This window comes from Podarcis tiliguerta (genome assembly GCF_965153285.1).
Source record: "Podarcis tiliguerta genome assembly, chromosome: 14".
Lineage (NCBI taxonomy): Eukaryota > Metazoa > Chordata > Lepidosauria > Squamata > Lacertidae > Podarcis > Podarcis tiliguerta.
This window is the reverse complement of record NC_139547.1, coordinates 10518563-10537224: the sequence shown is the minus strand read 5'-3', so window position 1 is coordinate 10537224 and position 18662 is coordinate 10518563. Positions and strand designations below refer to the sequence as shown.

At 44.4% G+C, this 18662-nt stretch overlaps 1 protein-coding gene and 1 long non-coding RNA gene across 2 annotated transcripts; one reads left to right on the top strand and one right to left on the bottom strand.

Annotated features, from left to right (window-relative positions):
- Positions 1–3204: 3204 nt before the first annotated feature.
- NR2E3 (nuclear receptor subfamily 2 group E member 3) lies at positions 3205–12406 on the bottom strand. The gene is made up of 7 exons (XM_083412370.1): positions 12282–12406; positions 11792–11895; positions 10813–11091; positions 9979–10160; positions 8456–8696; positions 7916–8021; positions 3205–7680 (listed from the first exon to the last, which is right to left on the bottom strand). Exons 1-7 carry the CDS (start codon positions 12395–12397, stop codon positions 7548–7550), a joined length of 1161 nt encoding a protein of 386 aa, XP_083268496.1. The 5' UTR covers positions 12398–12406; the 3' UTR covers positions 3205–7547.
- Positions 11969–17736, top strand: LOC310663925. The gene is made up of 2 exons (XR_014504680.1): positions 11969–13075; positions 15579–17736. It is a non-coding gene; the product is annotated as an uncharacterized lncRNA (long non-coding RNA).
- Positions 17737–18662: the final 926 nt, after the last annotated feature.

Genomic DNA, 18662 nt, shown 5'->3' with positions numbered 1-18662 from the left:
TTAGCTCCTTCTGTTTCAGGTAACCAAAACAGAAAGAAAAAAGAGAAGGAAGAAGGAAGCAGATATTGTAAGTTGAAAACTTCCTTCTTTTATTGTTTAGTTTAAAAGCATTATTCTGCACCAAGTATTTAGGAAGGTCTGTTCCAGGAGTAGAAACCTGTGAATCTCCAGATGTTGCTAGAATCAGCAGGTGTGATGGGGTGCTTAACCAATTCCCCCTTTTTAAATGTGTTCCTGTCAGTGTCAGCCACGATACAGCAGCATTCGAGTGTATTAATTGTTGTATTCCTGATTTCAGTATGCAAGCATGCTTGCCACAGAAAGTGCTGCCTGAGGACCACAACCAAGTGCCCCAAAAAGGTAAGGTTTCTTTCATCTTCAGTTTGCAGTGGTTTTTCAGTATTCCCTGATATAACTTGCATTATTGGATAGTGAAGGACCTCAATTTTAGGTATGGAAAATCCAGATTGCTATGGCAAAGTGAGTCTTCTGCTAGGCTCTCATCTTCAACTGTGTAGCATAGGTTCTTTGTCAGCCCCACTTATCACATGGAGAAAGCTGTTCATATCTTCCTCACAGTATATGGATAATGTAGGATCTGTGTTGCAACTGCCATAACAATATTGATTTTCTAAGGCCCTTACTATAACTTAAGTGCCCTAGTATGAACAATTTGGTTCCACAGCACCCACTAATTTTATACTCCTGGTTTCCACCACATTAGTTAAATAAGTAATGAATATGAACCTAAGGAAAAATTTAGTTGCTGGTCTACGTCTAAACTGTTCGTTTTCATCTTTCTATGTTTAGTATATTCAGGCTGATGTGACTTTGGGTAATGTATTCATATGTAGCATGGGCAAAACTGTGATCATCCTTTGAGATATTCTCAGGGTATATGTTTTTGTGAACCAGGGTGGCTAACTCTTTCTGTATGTAACTAGTAGTCTTTTTCTTTTCACTGGGAAGCCTGGAAATACATTTGGAAGTAATTATTTGAAGCAGTTTCGGTTTACGTTGCCCCTGGTCTGCCCGATCCAACCCCCCCCCATCCCCCGGATTGTGCATGTGCTGTGTTGTGAATAAACCAGATTTGCACAATTTCTGATAAACTATAGATGATAGGTCACACACAGCTAGGGTACTAATAACTCGAAAATAAATAGGATTTTATTTCTAATAAATAGTACAGCCATCTTAATCTAGCTATTTTGCTGGGCCTAAATTTGCTTGGGCCTAAATTTGCTGGGCCTGCTATCAAAAAATTAGCAAACAAGAAATGAGGGTATTCCATCCAAGAAAAATATAGATATGTATGAGCCAGATATATTTTTCTGTGTTATACTCTATAAATCTTACATGTTTAAAGAAGAATTCTATAAAGGAAAATGCTTTATTTTGCTCACTGAACCAGCTGGCTTGCAGTTACGCAGTCAGCTGGCACATTGTAATTTCATGTCTGGAGGTTTCTTTAGTTTTTTAAATTAATGTTATTTTTGTTTCTCTTTCCTGGAACAAGGCCATCACATTCAAAGTGCAATTTGTGTAATATTTTGTAAATATGATACTATATGGCTGTACAAAAATGACTTTATGTACAAATAACTTCTAGCTTATTAAAGAAGAAAACAATTGAAAATAAAGTGATTGTGGCAGATGTTTTCCATACATGGTGATGATCAAAATCAACCATCTAGACAAAGGCCTTTGTGTCTTTGGGAGACAGTGAGGGGAATATTGAGAGCATGAAACCTAAGTTAGAAGCAGGGAAGTGTTAACAAGGCCATATAAATTACTGTATGTGGTTCTGGGACTATGCCACTTCAGACTGCTAGGGCACATTTTAATCACTAGGTGGCAGGAGAGCTCTCTCTCTCTCTCTCTCTCTCTCTCTCTCTCCAGAGATCCCCTCCCCTAATGTACTACTTTTCTACATGCAGGAAGGTTGCTATGTATTTAAACACAGAAAAGTATTCAAACATATGATTTTTCATTAGGATCATTAGATGTTCTGCAATGGTACTTTCATAGGAAAAGTCTACCATTTAGGATTTTCTGTTTGTGTCAATTGGCTTTGTGTCTGGGGCTAGGATCATTATACTTGCTGCGACGGCACAACAGCCCTTTCTCACCCTGGTACCGTCGGGCCATCCCTCACTTACATATAGTGCAACCACCTCACGGTACACCAGTTACACAAACTTCTTCAATTTACCCCAGATTATCTAGTGGGGGACTTGTGTGAGGGAAAACTTAATGATTTGGAGTCTCAAGCAGGATTTGATCAAACAAACAAGAAAGGTTTTATTATACAAAGGAGGTTTTTGACACAAAGTGGGTAAAACTAAGGGTACTTCAGGTTATAATGTTATTTCAGGTAACTTCACCTTCATTTATACTAAACCTCAGTTACTTCGCCTCAGGTAGAGATTACAGGTTTTTAGACTAAATGGTAAATGCTCAGCGTATTTCCAGTTATTTCACTTCAGTTCTTTCTCAGATGTTGCATAGCTGTTGTTGCTTAATACTTTGGTTCTTAAACAAGGTGGCACTTTCTGTCAGTTACACACCCCTTTGACAATCCTACTCCTGAGGTACTCCAAGTAACAGACCCAAGGGATGCCATACCCCTCTTAACTGGTTTGAGAGCCTTCTCTTTCTAGAAGAATCTCTCCCCTCCTGACTGGAATGAGACCTAAGTAGACTGTCTCTTTTACAGCTTCTACTTCTCCTGGCTCAGCCTCCGAGTTTTTTCCGGCCTATTACTCTCACAGGACACCACACATTGTCCTTCACACTAAGCTCAGATACTCCTTTCTGTAGCTTTGGATCTGTTCCTCAGAGTGGACGTTTCTGCCCAGAACCAACTCCCTATCTCCCAACCTCTCAACCTGTCTCTCCAAATCCTCTCCTTTTAAACTGCCATCCCTGGACCCTGGCCAATCAGATGCTGCTGTTTGTTAACCGTTTTCTGGCAGGAAAAAGAAAAGAAGAAAAACACTTGGTGACCCAATTTGCCCAACAAACAAACATTTCCGTCACACTTGCCACCCTAGCAAATGCCTGATGCCTGCAGTAGCAGAATCTTGTTGGGAATTAGACTCTAGTTCCCATTTACAGAGCTATGCAAAAGAAAAGACTGGGTTGTTTAACCTTTTAATTAGTTCCCTTTCCCCTCCTATAAAAATTACGCAAGACACTCTCTTTTTAAAGTTTAAGTAACAAATAACTTTTACTCAGTGTACTTGCAAATGTACAAGACAGGCAGGTGTAACTCAAGTTACTAATACATCTTACATAGATTTGTATCTAAGACCAAAACTCCTACAGAATGACTAACTCTGAGGGAGACACCAGCTGAACAGACCAACTGCTCAGCTGCTGTCACACTTAAGACTGTTAAAAACTGTACCAACTGCCTCTGGAAAAAGGTATATGGCATTCCAGAATACTATTTTGGCATGTTCTAGCCCTTGTGAACATTAACCCTTTTCTTTGCATGTTGGAGGCTTTCATCTGAGTGTGACTGCCCTTCCATATAAACGCCTTATCTTTCCCCTACTAGAAAAGCCAAGAGCAGGGGAACTGGTTAAATTCTAACATCTCATTCCTGGCATCTTGCTGCTTCAAGTTCTGGTACCTATTATTGATCCCAGCTGTCAAAGCAGCCGAATTCAGGGGCTGGGTTTTTGCACTGGGATTCATAAGCATGGGCCCTCTTAGAAGGACCCGCAGCATAAAAGAGACCAAGCTCTTGTTCGAAGCTATTCCTTATTCACTTCATTGTGTTGTCAGATATTAAAAAATGTTCATTTCTACCCAAGCAATTCTCAGACAACTGTCAGGTGCATACCTGTTGTGGAAAAAGAGAGCTTTTGGGCTTAAAAAAAGAAAAAAAGGTCAGAATAACGAATGCCAGTTTGATTCCAAGTACGGTAGGGCAGTGCCAGATATTTGTGCCATATGTTCAGTAGCCATAACCACAACAGGTGTTCTGTTTTCAGGGCACAGGATAGGCAGCATAAATATTAGCAGGTAGAATTCTTTGTTTTTCTGGCTATGCCCTGGACACTCGGTGCTGCTAGATGAGCAAAAAGCTCCACAAACAGACTGATGGGCAGGGGAAAAAAGTCATTCCCAGAATCACATTACTCAAGCAAAATGCAGATGGGTGGAGAAACAGTAAGGAGGGCTGCTGTCACAATCAGTCTGTTTAAAAAAATGGGGCTCCCCAAAGGTCCACTTTAAAAGATACATACATTACTGCTAAAGTCAAGAACTGGAGGCCCCCCCCCCACATTTACAGCTATTTTATTACAAAGACAAACTCCAAATCCAAGGAACTGGTGGGAGTTGCCTCATAAAGATGCAAAAAATGGACTACCTTCCATTGTTTAACACTGGCAAGCCCTCAAATCTAATTCTAGCATCCCCTCCTCATTTACCTTCCTGGCTTAAATGTCCCACATTAAACGGGGGGAAGTTAAGTCCCACATTGGGGGGGGGGGGAGTTAAAAAAACCAACATATTTACATTGAACTTCAATGACCATAATACTATCAAAGAGCTTCAAGTAGTCTCTGATTTTGTTTTGATTTTGCTTAATACTGATGTTCAGCAAAAAAAAGTATTGTTAAATCTTTGTGTCTGGGGCTAGGATAGTTTATACTTGCTGCGACGGCGCAACAGTCCTTTCACAGTACACCAATTACACGAACTTCTTCAATTTATCCCAGATTATCTAGTGGGGGACTTGTGTGAGGGAAAACTTAATGATTTGGAGTCTCAAGCAGGAATTGATCAAACAAACAAGAAAGGTTTTATTAAACAAAGTAAGTTTTTGACACAAAGTGGGTAAAACAAAGGGTACTTCAGGTTATAATGTTATACAGGTAACCGTTCACCTAATAACATTTATACTAAATCTAACTGATGTTATGGTCTCTTAATCAAGCACAGCTTCTTTTAAACTTCAGTTGCTTATGTTCAGTTAATTTGCTTCAGGTAGAGATTACAGGTTTTTAGACTAAATGGTAAATGCTCAGTTTATTTCCAGTTATTTCACTTCAGTTCTTTCTCAGGTGTTGCATGGCTGTTATCACTTAATACTTTGGTTCTTAAACAAGGTGGCACTTTCTGTCAGTTACACACCCCTTTGACAATCCTACTCCTGAGGTACTCCAAGTAACAGACCCAAGGGATTTTCACATCCCTCCTAACTGGTTTGGGAGTCTTCTCTTTTTAGAAGAATCTCTCCCCTCCTGACTGGAATGGGACCTAAGTAGACTGTCTCTCTTACAGCTTCTACTTCTCCTGGCTCAGCCTCCCAGTTATTTCCTGGCCTATTACTCTCACAGGACACTGCACACTTTCCTTCACACTAAGCTCAGAGACTTCTCTCTGTAGCTTTTGATATATTCCTCAGAGTGGATGTTTCTACCCAGAACCAACTCCCTATCTCCCAACCTCTCAACCTGTCTCTCCAAATCCTCTCCTTTTAAACTGCCATCCCTGGACCCTGGCCAATCAGACGCTGCTGTTTGTTAACCGGTTGCTGGCAGGAAAAAGAAAAGAACGAAAAACACTTGGTGACCCAATTTGCCCAACAAACAAACTTTTCCATCACACTTGCCACCCTAGGAAATGCCTGATACCTGCAGTAGCAGAATCTTGTGGGAATTAGACTCAAGTTCCCATGTAAAGAGCTATGTGAAAGAAAAAACGGGGTCATTTAAAATTACGCAATACACTCTCTTTTTAAAGTTTAAATAACAAATAACTTTTACTCAGTGTATTTGCACTTGTTAGATTAAATGTACAAGACAGGCAGGTGATACTTAGGTTACTAATACATTTTACATAGATTTGTATCTAAAATAAAAACTCCTTCAGACTGACTAACTCTGAGGCAGACAGCAGCTGAACAGATGGACTGCTCAACTGCTGACACACTTAAGACTGTTCATAACTGTACCAATTGCCTCTGGAAAAAGGTATATGACATCCCAGAATCCTTTCTTGGCATGCTATAGCCATTGTGAACATTAACCCTTTTCTTAGCATGTTGGATGCTTTCATCCCACTAACCTGAGTATGACTGCCCCTCCATATAAACTTCTTCCCTTCTAGAAAAACAGGAGCAGGAGAACTGGTTATAGGTTTTCATTACTCTGTCCCCAGCAAAATGCTACACGCGTTCTCTCCTTATGCCTCTATTCCAGGCATTAGTCATTGGTTATAAAAAGAGTTTGTTCCTGACATTCCGGCAAGTTCAGTTTGTTGTCATCTGTCATCAACAACCTTATTGATTGCCATGAAATCGAAGCCTAACCAAAGGGAGCAGGGGTCTTCCACAGAACTGGATCATCAGTTCTTCAATATAAATGATGTTCTCCAGTTTGCAGTCTGGCAATCTCTAGAAAGACAGTGGGTGTCCACTGTAGTAAGTCTAGGATTGCATTGCAGTAGAAAGGCAACATTCTCAAACCCATCTGAACTATAGATTATGAGCCCCAATCCAGGCCTGAAACTGGATCTGTTCAGCTACATGACTTTCCACATGAGGTGAATGGGTCAGAACTGCAAACAGTAAACAGATTTTAAAAAAATAATTCAAAAAGTATACAAGCTTCCAGTTTATTAATACTTATACAAGCCCAAGAGCCAGCAAATTCCTCAACTCCTGAATCAGCAGCCCCTAAGAAAGAGGTTCTACCTTCAAACTGGGCCCATTTGTCACATAAAAAGTTCAGAACTAACATCTCCCACTTAGTATGAAAGGGCAGAGTCAAGCATTTCTGTTGGCTTAGGGCCAGGCATGTGCCCCAACCTTCTCTTTGTTTCATGTACAAGTTGTGGTGTGTGCCTTGATTGTCCTCAAAATTTACTTCAATACAGGATGTTAGCCAAGAAAAAATTTAATTTTTCAATAATCAGGAAGCCCCCTTTTAGAGGCTGCGTTTTCCAATCATTCTGTTCTTATACTCTTCCATACTGCTGTCCTTTAGTAAGGTAGAGGAAAACGCCCCCTTCCACTGTGTTTCTTCTTCTATGAATTGTAGAAGTACACTTGATTGTCTTTAAAGGAAAATGTGCTACTTGTTCATTCTAAGCTTTGTGGGCTAGAAGCACTTTACAGCACTAAGAAGCAAGTTTTATAGTTAAAATTAGAGATGAATTTGAGTCCAAGAACCTGTTTTCAAGGCCAAAACTCAGCCATGGAAACAATGGTGAGTTCTCTGAGCAGGTACAAAGTGCATCTCCATGCATATGCATACATACATACATACATACATCCAAACCTACTGCCTCTTTGGAAAGAATAAGAAGGGGCCCCATAATAAGAGGGTGTGACTTCAGGCAACTATTAACACTCCTTGTAAAAATTCAGTGTTTGGGTCCTAGCGACTTTCCTGGTCTGCAGCCAAATGCCACCTTCCAGTCTATGACAAGCCAAAGCCTATTCACGAGGAAGCATTTGCTTGTGTCTTGTGCTTGGTTCAAGGTCTTTAAAATAGAAATACTGGCATTCTGGAATCTTGGAGGTGTCAATTCTTGAACATGTCACAGAGCAGCTTCTCCATGGGAGTGTTCCCAATGGTCCTACGGAAAAAAAGAAGCTCAATGCGGTCTGAAGAAATAACTTTCAACGAAGGCAGAAGCAGAAGCAGCTTTCCAAACCTGGGAGGAGGAGACAAAAGTTTAGGTTAGGTTAAAATTATCTCCCAAAATTTTCCACCAGCAGAGAGATGGAGACGACCTTCTTCCAACAATTTCTAGTGGTCAGGAATAATAGGAGTTGTAGTCCAACAACAGCTGGAGAAACACTGGCTTTAGTTAGCACTACCATGTTGCCTGGGCTGGGTTGGAATGAATGCATTCAGAAGGAGGAATTGAGAAGATAACAGCAAGGTACCTGACTGGCTGGCTGGGGTAATGTAATTGGTTATGTTGTCCCAGCATCACTTGAGACTGATCCTGCAAATTCTCAACCTGGTCTGGATCCTTCAGACCTCGTGTTTCTGCAAAAGAAAAGAAAAAGAAGACTTCTGCTGAAGGAAAATATGTGTACACCGACGCTGTTCTACTGTAGATCTTAAAACAGGATTAGGGTCTCATGGAATATTTTGAAGACAGAGGATGCAGCAGCCTTGAAGGAGGATTGGAAATGGACAGTAACTCATTTGGCACACCATCTTGAGCTTCTAGCTTTCATGAATGCAAATACTTCTTTGAAAGTATATGGGAAATGCCTGCTGAGACGTCAGAAGAGTGGTCCTCCAGTGCTAAGCACAAGGAGGGGAAAGGAACAAAGCCAGGATAAATTATTCAAAAACTATTATGTAATTTGCATGGAAAACATTACGGGGGGGGCACTTTTAAATTATAACTGTAATTTTGGGAAAATGCACAATTTTCTCTATGATTTACATGTTTCTCCTGACAGCCCGCTCACCTGGTTTGAACAGTACAATTGCCTTCATACAGGCAAATTCAGTGGGATCCACACCAAGCGCTTTGAAACGTGCAATTATTTCCTGCAGGACACGAATGTCCATTCCTGAAGACACGACCTTTCCATTGAGGGTGGGGGTCAGCTCTGACACAGAGAGGAGGGGGCAGCTTTCCAGTGGCAAAGACCACTGGATGGCACACAGCAAGAACAGCTCACTCCAGGCTTCCTCCAGTAAGATCACCTGCAAAAGACAAGACACCCTAGACTAGATAACAGATTATGGATGCTCTGTATTCACAGAAATGTATTTTACACTTCCAACAAGCACCAGTTTTCACAAAACCAATTACCTTGTTGTCTGACAACTTAGCCAAAATGCCTGTACCTTATTTCCCCATTTTTAATAAATTGGACTGGGGATCTGTGGCTACCAACTCATTCATCCCTGCCAATTGACCATTCTGGCTGGGGCTGATGGGGGCTGGAGTCCAATAAGACAGAGAGGTCGACAAGTTCACCACCTCAGTTATAGATAAAGATACACCTGGTTCTAAATTTGTCAATATCACTGTTTAGCAATATATGTAAATTTAGGCTCAGCTGAGCATTGGTGCTTACAGAGTGCTATGTGCAAGCCTTTGCAGATGCCATTGATCAGCAGTCGCTCCTGCAAATCCCCTTTAGCCTAGCTGTGTGTTCAGCTGCCCCATACCTGATGTCATATATAATGTTAGGTACATGGCAAGTTGGTGTGGCTTAGCCAAAAGGGTCTCGTGGGCCACGGAGGGGGGAGCCTTCAGAGGTTCCCCACCCTGATTTAGAGCAAGTGCTATTTTTACCTGTAGAAGTTAACACATCAAGCTAGCATTTTGGTACAATTGGATGCTTCCTGGTTCAGTGAATAAGCTCAAGTAGAAGAGAATAAGAGCCCAGTAAGAGAGGGCTCTTATTCCTATGTTTCTATTCTGAGCTGTAAGAGCCCAGAATAGAAACATAGGAAGTTGTCTTATACTGAGTCAGATCATTAGGTCATCCATCTCAGTCTTGTCTACACTGGCTGGCAGACACTCTCCGGGGTCTCTCTCTCTCTCTCTCTCTCTCTCTCTCTCTCTCTTAAACACATTTATTCAAAAAGTTCAATAAAGTTTTGTCCACTGCCATAGAATCAGAATTGTCACTCCAATCCTCAACCCTACATCACTGTCATGTTGGCTCTCCAAATACCCTCAATAGGAGCCCAACTACCAACCTGGTTTACTAGACATTTTCAATCAATATATCCCCTCCACAGACACCTCTGTGATGATGATGGCATTAAAATATCCTGTTCTTCAATAAAAGAGAAAAAAGGAGATTCTCTCTCTCAGCCCAGCCTAGAAATGCCAGCGATCAAGACCTTCTGCAGGCAAGGCAAATGCTCATCCTCTGAATTACGGCCCCTCTTCAACATATGTTGCCATCCCCCACCCCTGCCTTAGTCTGAGCCCAAGTAATCCACAACCAGACTTGGCCCAGAAACTCACCTGGTCTCGGAAGGGCAGGTTTGAGAAGACCGGCAAGTTTTTCGCCCATTTTACAGCCATAAAGAGTAGCCGGGCAGAGGTTTCATAGACACTCTCGGAGCTGGAGGGGGGATATGGGGACACGTGTGCCTCTCCCGCTGGGCGCTCTGGCTCGTTACTGGTGACATCAATGTTCTCCTCGGCTGCAGAAGGGAGAATCATCCTGTCAACACTGTAGAGCTGCAGATTTGCAAGTTTAGAGACACATCTGTTCTGAAGGAAATGTTTGCAGAGGGCAGCCACTTAACACATCGCCACCCGAGATCACTTGGCATAAATGCACAGCGTTGACGGACAATTTCAATTATGGTTCTTCAGTTGGTCTAAAAGCCCTTTTAACCGAGCTCTCCTCTGACAGCCCTCCAGATAAATGACTGCATAAAGCAGTCCTCCTATTAAGATGGACACCTGGCCACTGTAACTGCAGAGACTAGAAGCTTCAGTGGACAACAAGGCAAAACTAGGAGGAGCCAGAAGCCCAATTGAGGCAGTACTATCAATGTTCACTAGGGGGCAGCAAAGGAAGGTCTCACAGGCTTGGCTGAATCCAGTACAGCCACTCAAAACGAGCCATGGTGTGTATCAATGCATCTGCACCGGCTGTCTTCTGTGGGTTTAAGGCCACATGTTCAGAAGCAGCAGTGGGGAACCTGTAGACCTCTAGTTGTTGTTGGACAATGAGTGGGGAGGCTAGGAGTTGTAGTTCAACAACAACTGGATGACCAGATGTGCCCTAACACTTCCTTGGCATAGTGCCTGCCTTCCCCCCCTCTGCACCCATGCCCAGCCACTGACCATCCTCTGGCTCCAACTTGGCACAAGTCTCAGCTGTCATCAGGCTGGCCATGAAGCGGTGGTTGCTGGGAGGAGTTGTGGGTCGGCCCCTTGGAGTCCCCGTTGCAGAGCAGGTGGTGGGGCCCCTGTGGCTCGGCAGGGAGGGGCAGGGTGGTGGCGGTGGTGGCAGCAGGACATCCCGCGTTGTGGTCAGGTGTTCAGCTTGCCTCTCAGGATCCAAGTCAACGGCATCGAGTCGCACCTGGGCTGTGCTGCGGGGCTGGCGTTCGTTCTGCACAGCTGAGGCAGGACAGGCAAGAGGTCAGCAGCAAAGCAAACAGATCAAAGGGTTGGCAGCAGAGCCGTCTTTACCATAGGGCTTAGTGGTGCGTCGCGCCAGAGTGCCAGCCTCTCAGGGGTGCCCCAGCAAGTGGGGGAGCTGCGCAGCTTTGCCGGTGGCCTCCCCTTTCCCTGCATGCCTGCCAGCTGCACCCTGCCAACGATAAGAGAGCAGGGATTGCTCTCCTCCCGAGGAGGCTTGGGAGGGAAGCTGCGTGCCCACCAGCCATATAGTTAAGTCCAGTCAAAGGCGGCTATGGGGTTGCAACGCTCATCTTGCTTTCAGGCCAAGGGAGCTGGCATTTGTCCACAGACAGCTTTCTGGATCATGTGACCAGCAGGACTAAACTGCTTCTGCTGCAACAGAACACTGTGACAGAAACCAAAGCACACAGAAATGCCGTTTACTTTCCTGCTGCAGCGGTACCTATTTATCTGCTTGCACCGGCATGCTTTCGAACTGCTAGGTTGGCAGGAGCTGGGACAGAGCAACGGGAGCCCACCCCGTCCTGGGGATTTGAACCACCAACCTTCCAATCAGCAAGCCCAAGAAGCTCAGTGATTTAAACCACAGCGCCACCAACGTCCCCACAATTAATGTATTATGCATTGGAAGCCCAACAGCTGAGAGCCTTTTCCTGGTCTCCCGGTCTCTACTCACCATCCTTGTTCATTCCAGCCTGCAGGCATTTCTTCAGCCGGCAGGCTTGGCACTGGTTCCTGTGAGCTTTGTCCACCGGACACATACCTGTGCCAGCTTGGCACCTGTCAAAAGGAACAATGCAGTGCACTGGATCAGGTGGCAGATCAGGGGTGAGGAACATGTGGCCCTCCAGATGTCACTGAACTACAATTCCCATCATTCCTGTCTATGGACTATGCTTGCTGGGGCTGATGAGAGCTGGTGATGACTGGTACAGTGGTTTGAATGCTGGCGTGGGTCTGGTAAAATCCAGATCCCTAATTCAGATCAAACCTGGAGCCCCCATAACTATCTTAAAGTAGAGAAGGGAGGGAGGGAGGGAGGAGTTGAGAGGGACCAGCCCTACCATTAGGCAGAAGGAAAGATGGGGGTATAAATGCAATTAACACATTAATGCATTGATACATTAAGTATTCTGAGCACTACTGGGGACAGATGTCACCCTTACCTGTAGATGAGCTTCCTGCGGACGCTACGCTTGAAAAACCCACTGCAGCCATTGCAAGCATAGATACCATAGTGCTTTCCACTGCTGGTGTCTCCACACACCTTGCACAGCAACATGGGGCTGCCAGCTTTGCTGGGAGTCAGGCTGAGTCCTATTAGCGACAAACAAGAGAGTCATCAGGGGGCTGGAATCATAGAATTATAGAACTGTAGAGTTGGAAAGGGGCCCTGGGGATCCAGCCCTCCTGCAATGTAGGAATATGCAGCTCTCCCATACGGGGATCAAACCTGCAACCCTGGTGTTATCAGCAGCATGCACTTCTCAACGGAGCTATCTAGGCATCTTAATGGAGCACCACACAATGGAACAGGGGCATTTTCTCCACACATGTTTTGAGTTTTCTGCATAGATTTTTATTGAAACTTTTCACCATAAAATACAATGAAAAACAAACTAAATAAAAAAAAGAATGGGGGGGAGGAAAAAAGGCAAGGAAAAGAGAAAGAGGGGGAATACAAAGCTCTCTCGAAGGTAAATCTTAACCCTTGTCTCTCACCGAAAGTGGTGGAGATCTCTCCTGCCCTGCCTCTCACTCAGGGTCTTACACCAGCCAGATATCACCTTCGAGTGCGTACCCTCCTTAACGCAGAGCAGAGGACACCAAAGAACAAAACAAAAGCAAAGCAGATAAAAGAAGAAAGGAAGATAGAGATAATTTTAAAATGAAATGAAAAAGAGAGAAGATCTCCACATGTTTTGAATGACAACAAACCCAGGGGAAAGGTGGGAGGTAGGTAAAGAGCTTGCTCCCCCATTGCGGGACCCCTATATTTACTTGACACACACACCCTCTCTGTAAAAGAGCAGTTCCCCGTGGACTCACTTCCATCTGTTGGGGACAACTGGAATAACAAAGAAAACGTATGTGTGTGTGTGTATACACACACACAGTGGGCTGTATCCTGTGTCCCTGTCCACCGGCACAGGGACGGACAGGTAAATTTTAATATCGCACAACAGAAGAATCCAACACAACAGTTGTGCGAGAAGAAACTTGTGCAACAGATTGCACAATCTATTGTGTGGCGAAGTTACCAGCCACCTGCTTATGCTTTATTTTGTACAACAACAGTCCACCAGTGTGAAATACACACACACACACACACACACACACACACACTTTATTTTCCACCCTTCAACACAAGGTCCCAAGGGAGGTTACAACAAGTAAAACAGTTACAAGTTAAGCATGAAAAAGTTAAACTAAACCAAAGTGCAGCATTGCACCTGGAAGGTAACCAATAGGCAGCTTCTCTTTTAAATTAAAAAAACTTTTTAAAGAATTGAGTTTCTCATATACCAGAGATACAATTAGGATTCCCCTCCCCCAGGGCCACAGGACCCCATCCATCACATATGATATTTTACTATATCAAAGCACAACTCAGAGAGCAAAGTAATAACAGGAAGCTGCTTTCCTGACATCATTATCTTTAGTTATCAGACTGTTGATTTTGTTTATTCTACACCACACCACAAACTGAGTTTATACTTTCCCACCAATTTCTAGGTTTGCTCAGTGTATCTGATGGGTCAAGCCATAATAAACTAGCTAGGTAACAAAACTCTACTTCATTTTTTTTATCTTCAGATTTTTTTTTAAAAAATATTCTTTTATATATCCCATTTCACCTGTAAAAGAGTTCAGCGTGGTATACATTGTTCTCCTCTCATGCTCTCCTCACAGCAACCCTGTGAGGTACTCCAGGCTGAGAGATAGTGACTGGGTCCTAAGATGGAGGGCCTCTTTGAACCCAAGTCTCCCATATCCTAGCCCATCACACTGATCACTAGTCTACTTTGGCTCTCAGGATCCTAAATTTACCTGATAGTTTAAAATAAAAGTATTTAGCCACTCTGGTCCACCTTTTCTTTTCAGGGGGTGGTGGGAGAGTTTTGTTTAATCACTCATTTGTTCAGTTTTATCCGAGTGCTAGAAAATTGGCAGTTTGAAATGTCCACATCTCTTAATCATTGGTCTGCACCTAGTGGGTCGGGCCCCTTTATTGGGTTGGGGCCTGACCTAAGATGGGTCACAACAGCTGTACCACACAACCATACAAATCTATGGTAAAAAAGTAATAATTAATAAATGAGTCCCCAGATGAAAACTGCTGCTCTAAATGAATTCATTACGTGCAAATAAACAAAGACCACTCCTCCACATGTGGTGGCCTTGAGGATTAAAGGCGTCACCTGGACTGAAGTTTTTATAGTTTCATTTGTGGGACTCCAGTGACCTCCCTCACTTCTTCAGAAGAGGTCTGGCTCTTGCTCAGCGACAGATTGCATGCTTTGTATCCAAAAGATCTCCTGTTTCATCCCTGCCATCTTCAAGTAGAGCTGGGAAATACCCATGTCTTAAATCTTGGCAAGCTGCTACCAATGGGTGGACAATTCTAAGGTAAAAGGAGCAATGATCTGCCTTGGTATAAAGTATATTCCTATTACTCTGCTCCAGGAAAGCCTGCCTTGCTCAGATGAGATGAGCTCACCATCTGAGCTCAGAGGTGAAAACTATGGAATCATGATGAGAGAGAGAGTTTCTCTTTGGCTCTAACGCTTACTAGCATCATCAGCCACATCCATTGCCACAGCTTCCAGTGCCTTTGGTACCCAATTGCAGTACCCGTTGGTGCCCTTCCAGTCCATTGCAACTAGGCCTGTTCCGAGGAAGAAGAAGAAACCTCAGACCTGAATGGAAGGAGCAGGGGGAAGAAAGAAACATGGTCCAAAGGGCAGTGATGCCACTTACTTACCTGCCTGGCTGCCCTCCATCCGTTTGCTCATTGTTGAGTCTGTAGGGGAGACAGCCATGCTGGTGGCTGATCCTGTTGAGAGGCCGGATGCCTCAGCTCCCTGCTTTCTGCAACTTGTCCTTTGCTGTGTTAACTAATCCAGCCTCTTGCTCCTCAGGTGTTGGCCCAGAAGCAGTTGCATCCAGTCTGTGGGCTGGCAACGTCTCTGCAATAGTGACTGAACTCTTCAACCCAGCCAAGAATCTTCCATGGGAAGAGCTCTCCAGTCTAAGCCTACCAGGTGTCCTTTGACAAACCATGGAGAGCCTTGCTCTCCTTGAGAGTCTCTGGGGTAGTTGTGCATGTGTGCGTATTACGCCTGTGTGAGAATCCCCTCTCTTCAAGGCTCTTGCAGTATAGCAGGGCAGATTAGCCCTTAACGCTGTGTAAGCAGATGCCTATTTGTCATCCTCTTAATCTTTAGCCTCTCTCTCCAAAGGTGGAACCATCAGCCGCACAAGAAGAGGCGAGGAAAGGTGCTGAAGACCCATCAGCGAGCCCGGGATGGTGCCAGGATGCTGTAACCAAAACCCACCTGTGACATTGAATCTGTCCGCACCATTTCTCTCCAACGCAGCTTTAACAAAACTGCTGCCAGGCCCTGCTCTCTCTCTCGGTGCTGCCGTTCCCCAGGGGGATGATTACAGCTCATTTGTTCAGCCATCAGCTCGGAGGCCAGAGAGATGAAGGCTGCCTGTGTTCTCCAGACATTTGATCTACCTCTGCCCTGACCCCTCAACATCATCAACTTTTGCTCGCGCCCTGAGACTCGATAGCAAACCTTTTAGGAAAGGGAAAGGGTCGGTCAACCTACAAAGGCAGCTGCTGATCAGAACTGAATATTTTATGGGGCATTTCCCCCCTCCCCCAGGCAGGTGAATGCCCTGGATCCACAAGTAGACCCGGTGTTGTTGATGGAAGAAAAAGTGGTGCATGAGAAGTCACACCAAGGAAGGAGGCCTCAAACTGAATTATGGAACTCCTGTGAAATTCTTGGAATGCAGCTCAACTGCAACCATGGTGTGGTTCACACACTGCAGTCCAGGAAATGGATACATTTGGCCCATCATATGTTGAAGGCCTGCAACTCCCATCATCCTTGACCATTGGCCACAGATTTCCCACCCCCTGTTTTACTTTTGCTTTATTTAAGGAGAAGCATGCACGCAATTTTCCGCTCAATTGCTTGTTAATGAATCCTTTCTATGTCCTGGTCAAAACATCCCAAAGAACTGGCTTGATTGACAAGCACTTGAAATCTTTTCTTTCCCCACCCCTATTTGATTTAATATTAACCGTGATGAATTAACAGTGAAGCCTTATGCTTAGTTGCCCAGAACTAATCCCCAGTGTATTCAGTGGAGCTTAACAGTACAATCCTGTGCATGTCTACTCAGAAGTAAGCACAATTAAGTTCCATAGGACTTATTCCCAGTTTAAATGGTTTTGGGATTCCAACTTCAATCACTCTGAAACCTGCAAGTCTGGCTGAACTTAGGTTTTTGATATTTCACTTTGACTTACATGGTGATGACACTCTGGTGCTCATCTTTGTTTAGTTTTTAGCATCTGATGCTATAGGAAAAATCTAGTGCAGGGAAGGCAAGAGAAAAGGGTGAGGGGCTATCACCTACACTGCTGCCACCAGCCAGACCTCAATATCTATTCTCTGCAATCTGCCAACTAATCCATTTACTCTGTGTAAGCAAGGAGGGGGGCAAAAGATAACAGAGCAGGCCTGTAGGGAGTCTGCTAGTTTAACAAAAACAATTAGCCCCAGGATTGAGATAGCTGCTCTGAGTCAGTCAATCCCTGTGACCAGTCAGAGGCCAGATGGTGATGGATGCTTCATCAGCCATTAGTGACAAGGTCATAATTAGTCTGCAGCCCTGATCTCTCCCTCCCTCCCTCCCTCCCCCAACCCCCAGCGATCGCTCTCTTCAGGAGATGCCCAGACTCACATGGCTACCCGCTTGTGAACATTTGCACTAGTGCAAAACAGTTGTCTGGCATGGTGCCATGAACTGGAGTCATTCAGCTATTGCACCCCCCCCCCAAGTTGTTCCATTTGTTTGATAGGCTCACATGTGCAAAGAAGTTATTCCACCTACAGTTTCTCAATCAACTCCATTCTGCCACCATAACATTTCCAGTCTAAGAGAACTAGGACACCAGTGTGATAATCCAACATGGTGCGGTAGTAGTATTATGTTAGTGCAGGGCCTGTGTTCAAATCCCTACTCGGTCATGAAGCTCACTGGGGTGAGCCTGGGCCTAATCTACCCCACAAGGCTGTTGTGAGGTAAAAAGTGGGGGAAGACCTTGAGCTCCTGGAGTGGAAATGAGTATAGAAATGTAAGAACAAAATGCAGCAGCAACAACAACAAAAAGCTCACAATCTGCAAAATGCCTGGCTTTATTATGCACGTATTTCAGCTCAGATATACACAATCCACACCAATTTCTTCATGTGAATAACTGTCTGCAAAGCCGAGGCATGTGCTTGTATCTACCTACATCAAATTTGTTGTGGAGATCTATTACTGGACTGCAAGCTTTTTTCTACAGCTCATATGTGAATAAAGAGTTAACTCCAACTTGAACAGTGTGGTTTTCTGCCAGCTAGCTCCTGACATTTGACCCCCGGAGAGGTCAAGTCAGTGTTGCTAACACAGCAAAAACAACACAGGAGGCATTTACAAGTTACCGGTCTCTGCAACCACAGCAAGTGTTGTGATTCTCCAGCAGCTAGACTTCACCCCCATTGTCTCTCAAGGCAGATGCTAACTAACAATGCTTGCAGTCTCCCATTTCGGCATTCAGTCAAGCAAGGGAACTGTCCATGGTACAAACCGTTGTGAATCTGATGTTGAGCAAGAGAGCAGCTGGCTAGAAGCTCCCCAGGTCTAGGGTCTGGTCTACAAAGGTTATTCCACCAGCAACTTCCAAGCGATTCCAAGGGTTTCAATTCTTAGCTTGGTTGCCCTGTCCTTTCCTGGAGAACTAAGGTCCATGACCATGAAGGTGATGACGTTCCTCCTACAAGAAATGTCCTATGAACATTGCACTGCCAAGTTTCCATTCAGGTTCACGCTCTGGCACATTACGCTTCTTGGGGACCAGGTAGTCATTGTCAGGGGTGAGCCCAGTTGTGGCAAGTAGCCCCCCAAAATGCTGCACATTCCCCTGAGTGGGGTACAACCTTGGGGTGTGATCTCAAGGGTTCTCTACAGTTTCCCTATCCCCCCCCCCCTATTCCTGGCTGCTGCTAGCCCCAATATCCAGTTCTCTACTAATAAGGAGGTTTTGTCTGTTTCCAGCTCTGAAAGGTGGCAGGGCCTGACACTCAAACTAGCCTACCTCATAGGGTCGTTGTGAGGGCAGAAAGGGATAATCCTATATATGTTGCCCTGACATTTTGGGGGAAAGGACAGAATACAGCCGTCATAACCCTAATTGACAATGTGATTATCCCACTCAACCACTTCCCATCCTCCCTGACCTAACTCTGTCCAAGACACGT

Bases quoted from the DNA above. Each gene is read 5' to 3' on its own strand.
- NR2E3 (XM_083412370.1), bottom strand. From the start codon at position 12,397: ATGTTGCTGTGCAAGGTGTGTGGAGACACCAGCAGTGGAAAGCACTAT. The intron at 11,092-11,791 runs GTGAGTAGAGAC...GTCCTGCCTCAG, and splicing joins GGCTGGAATGAACAAGGATG to CTGTGCAGAACGAACGCCAG. The intron at 7,681-7,915 runs GTACCTTGCTGT...TCCTCCTCCCAG, and splicing joins TACCCCAGCCAGCCAGTCAG to GTTTGGAAAGCTGCTTCTGC.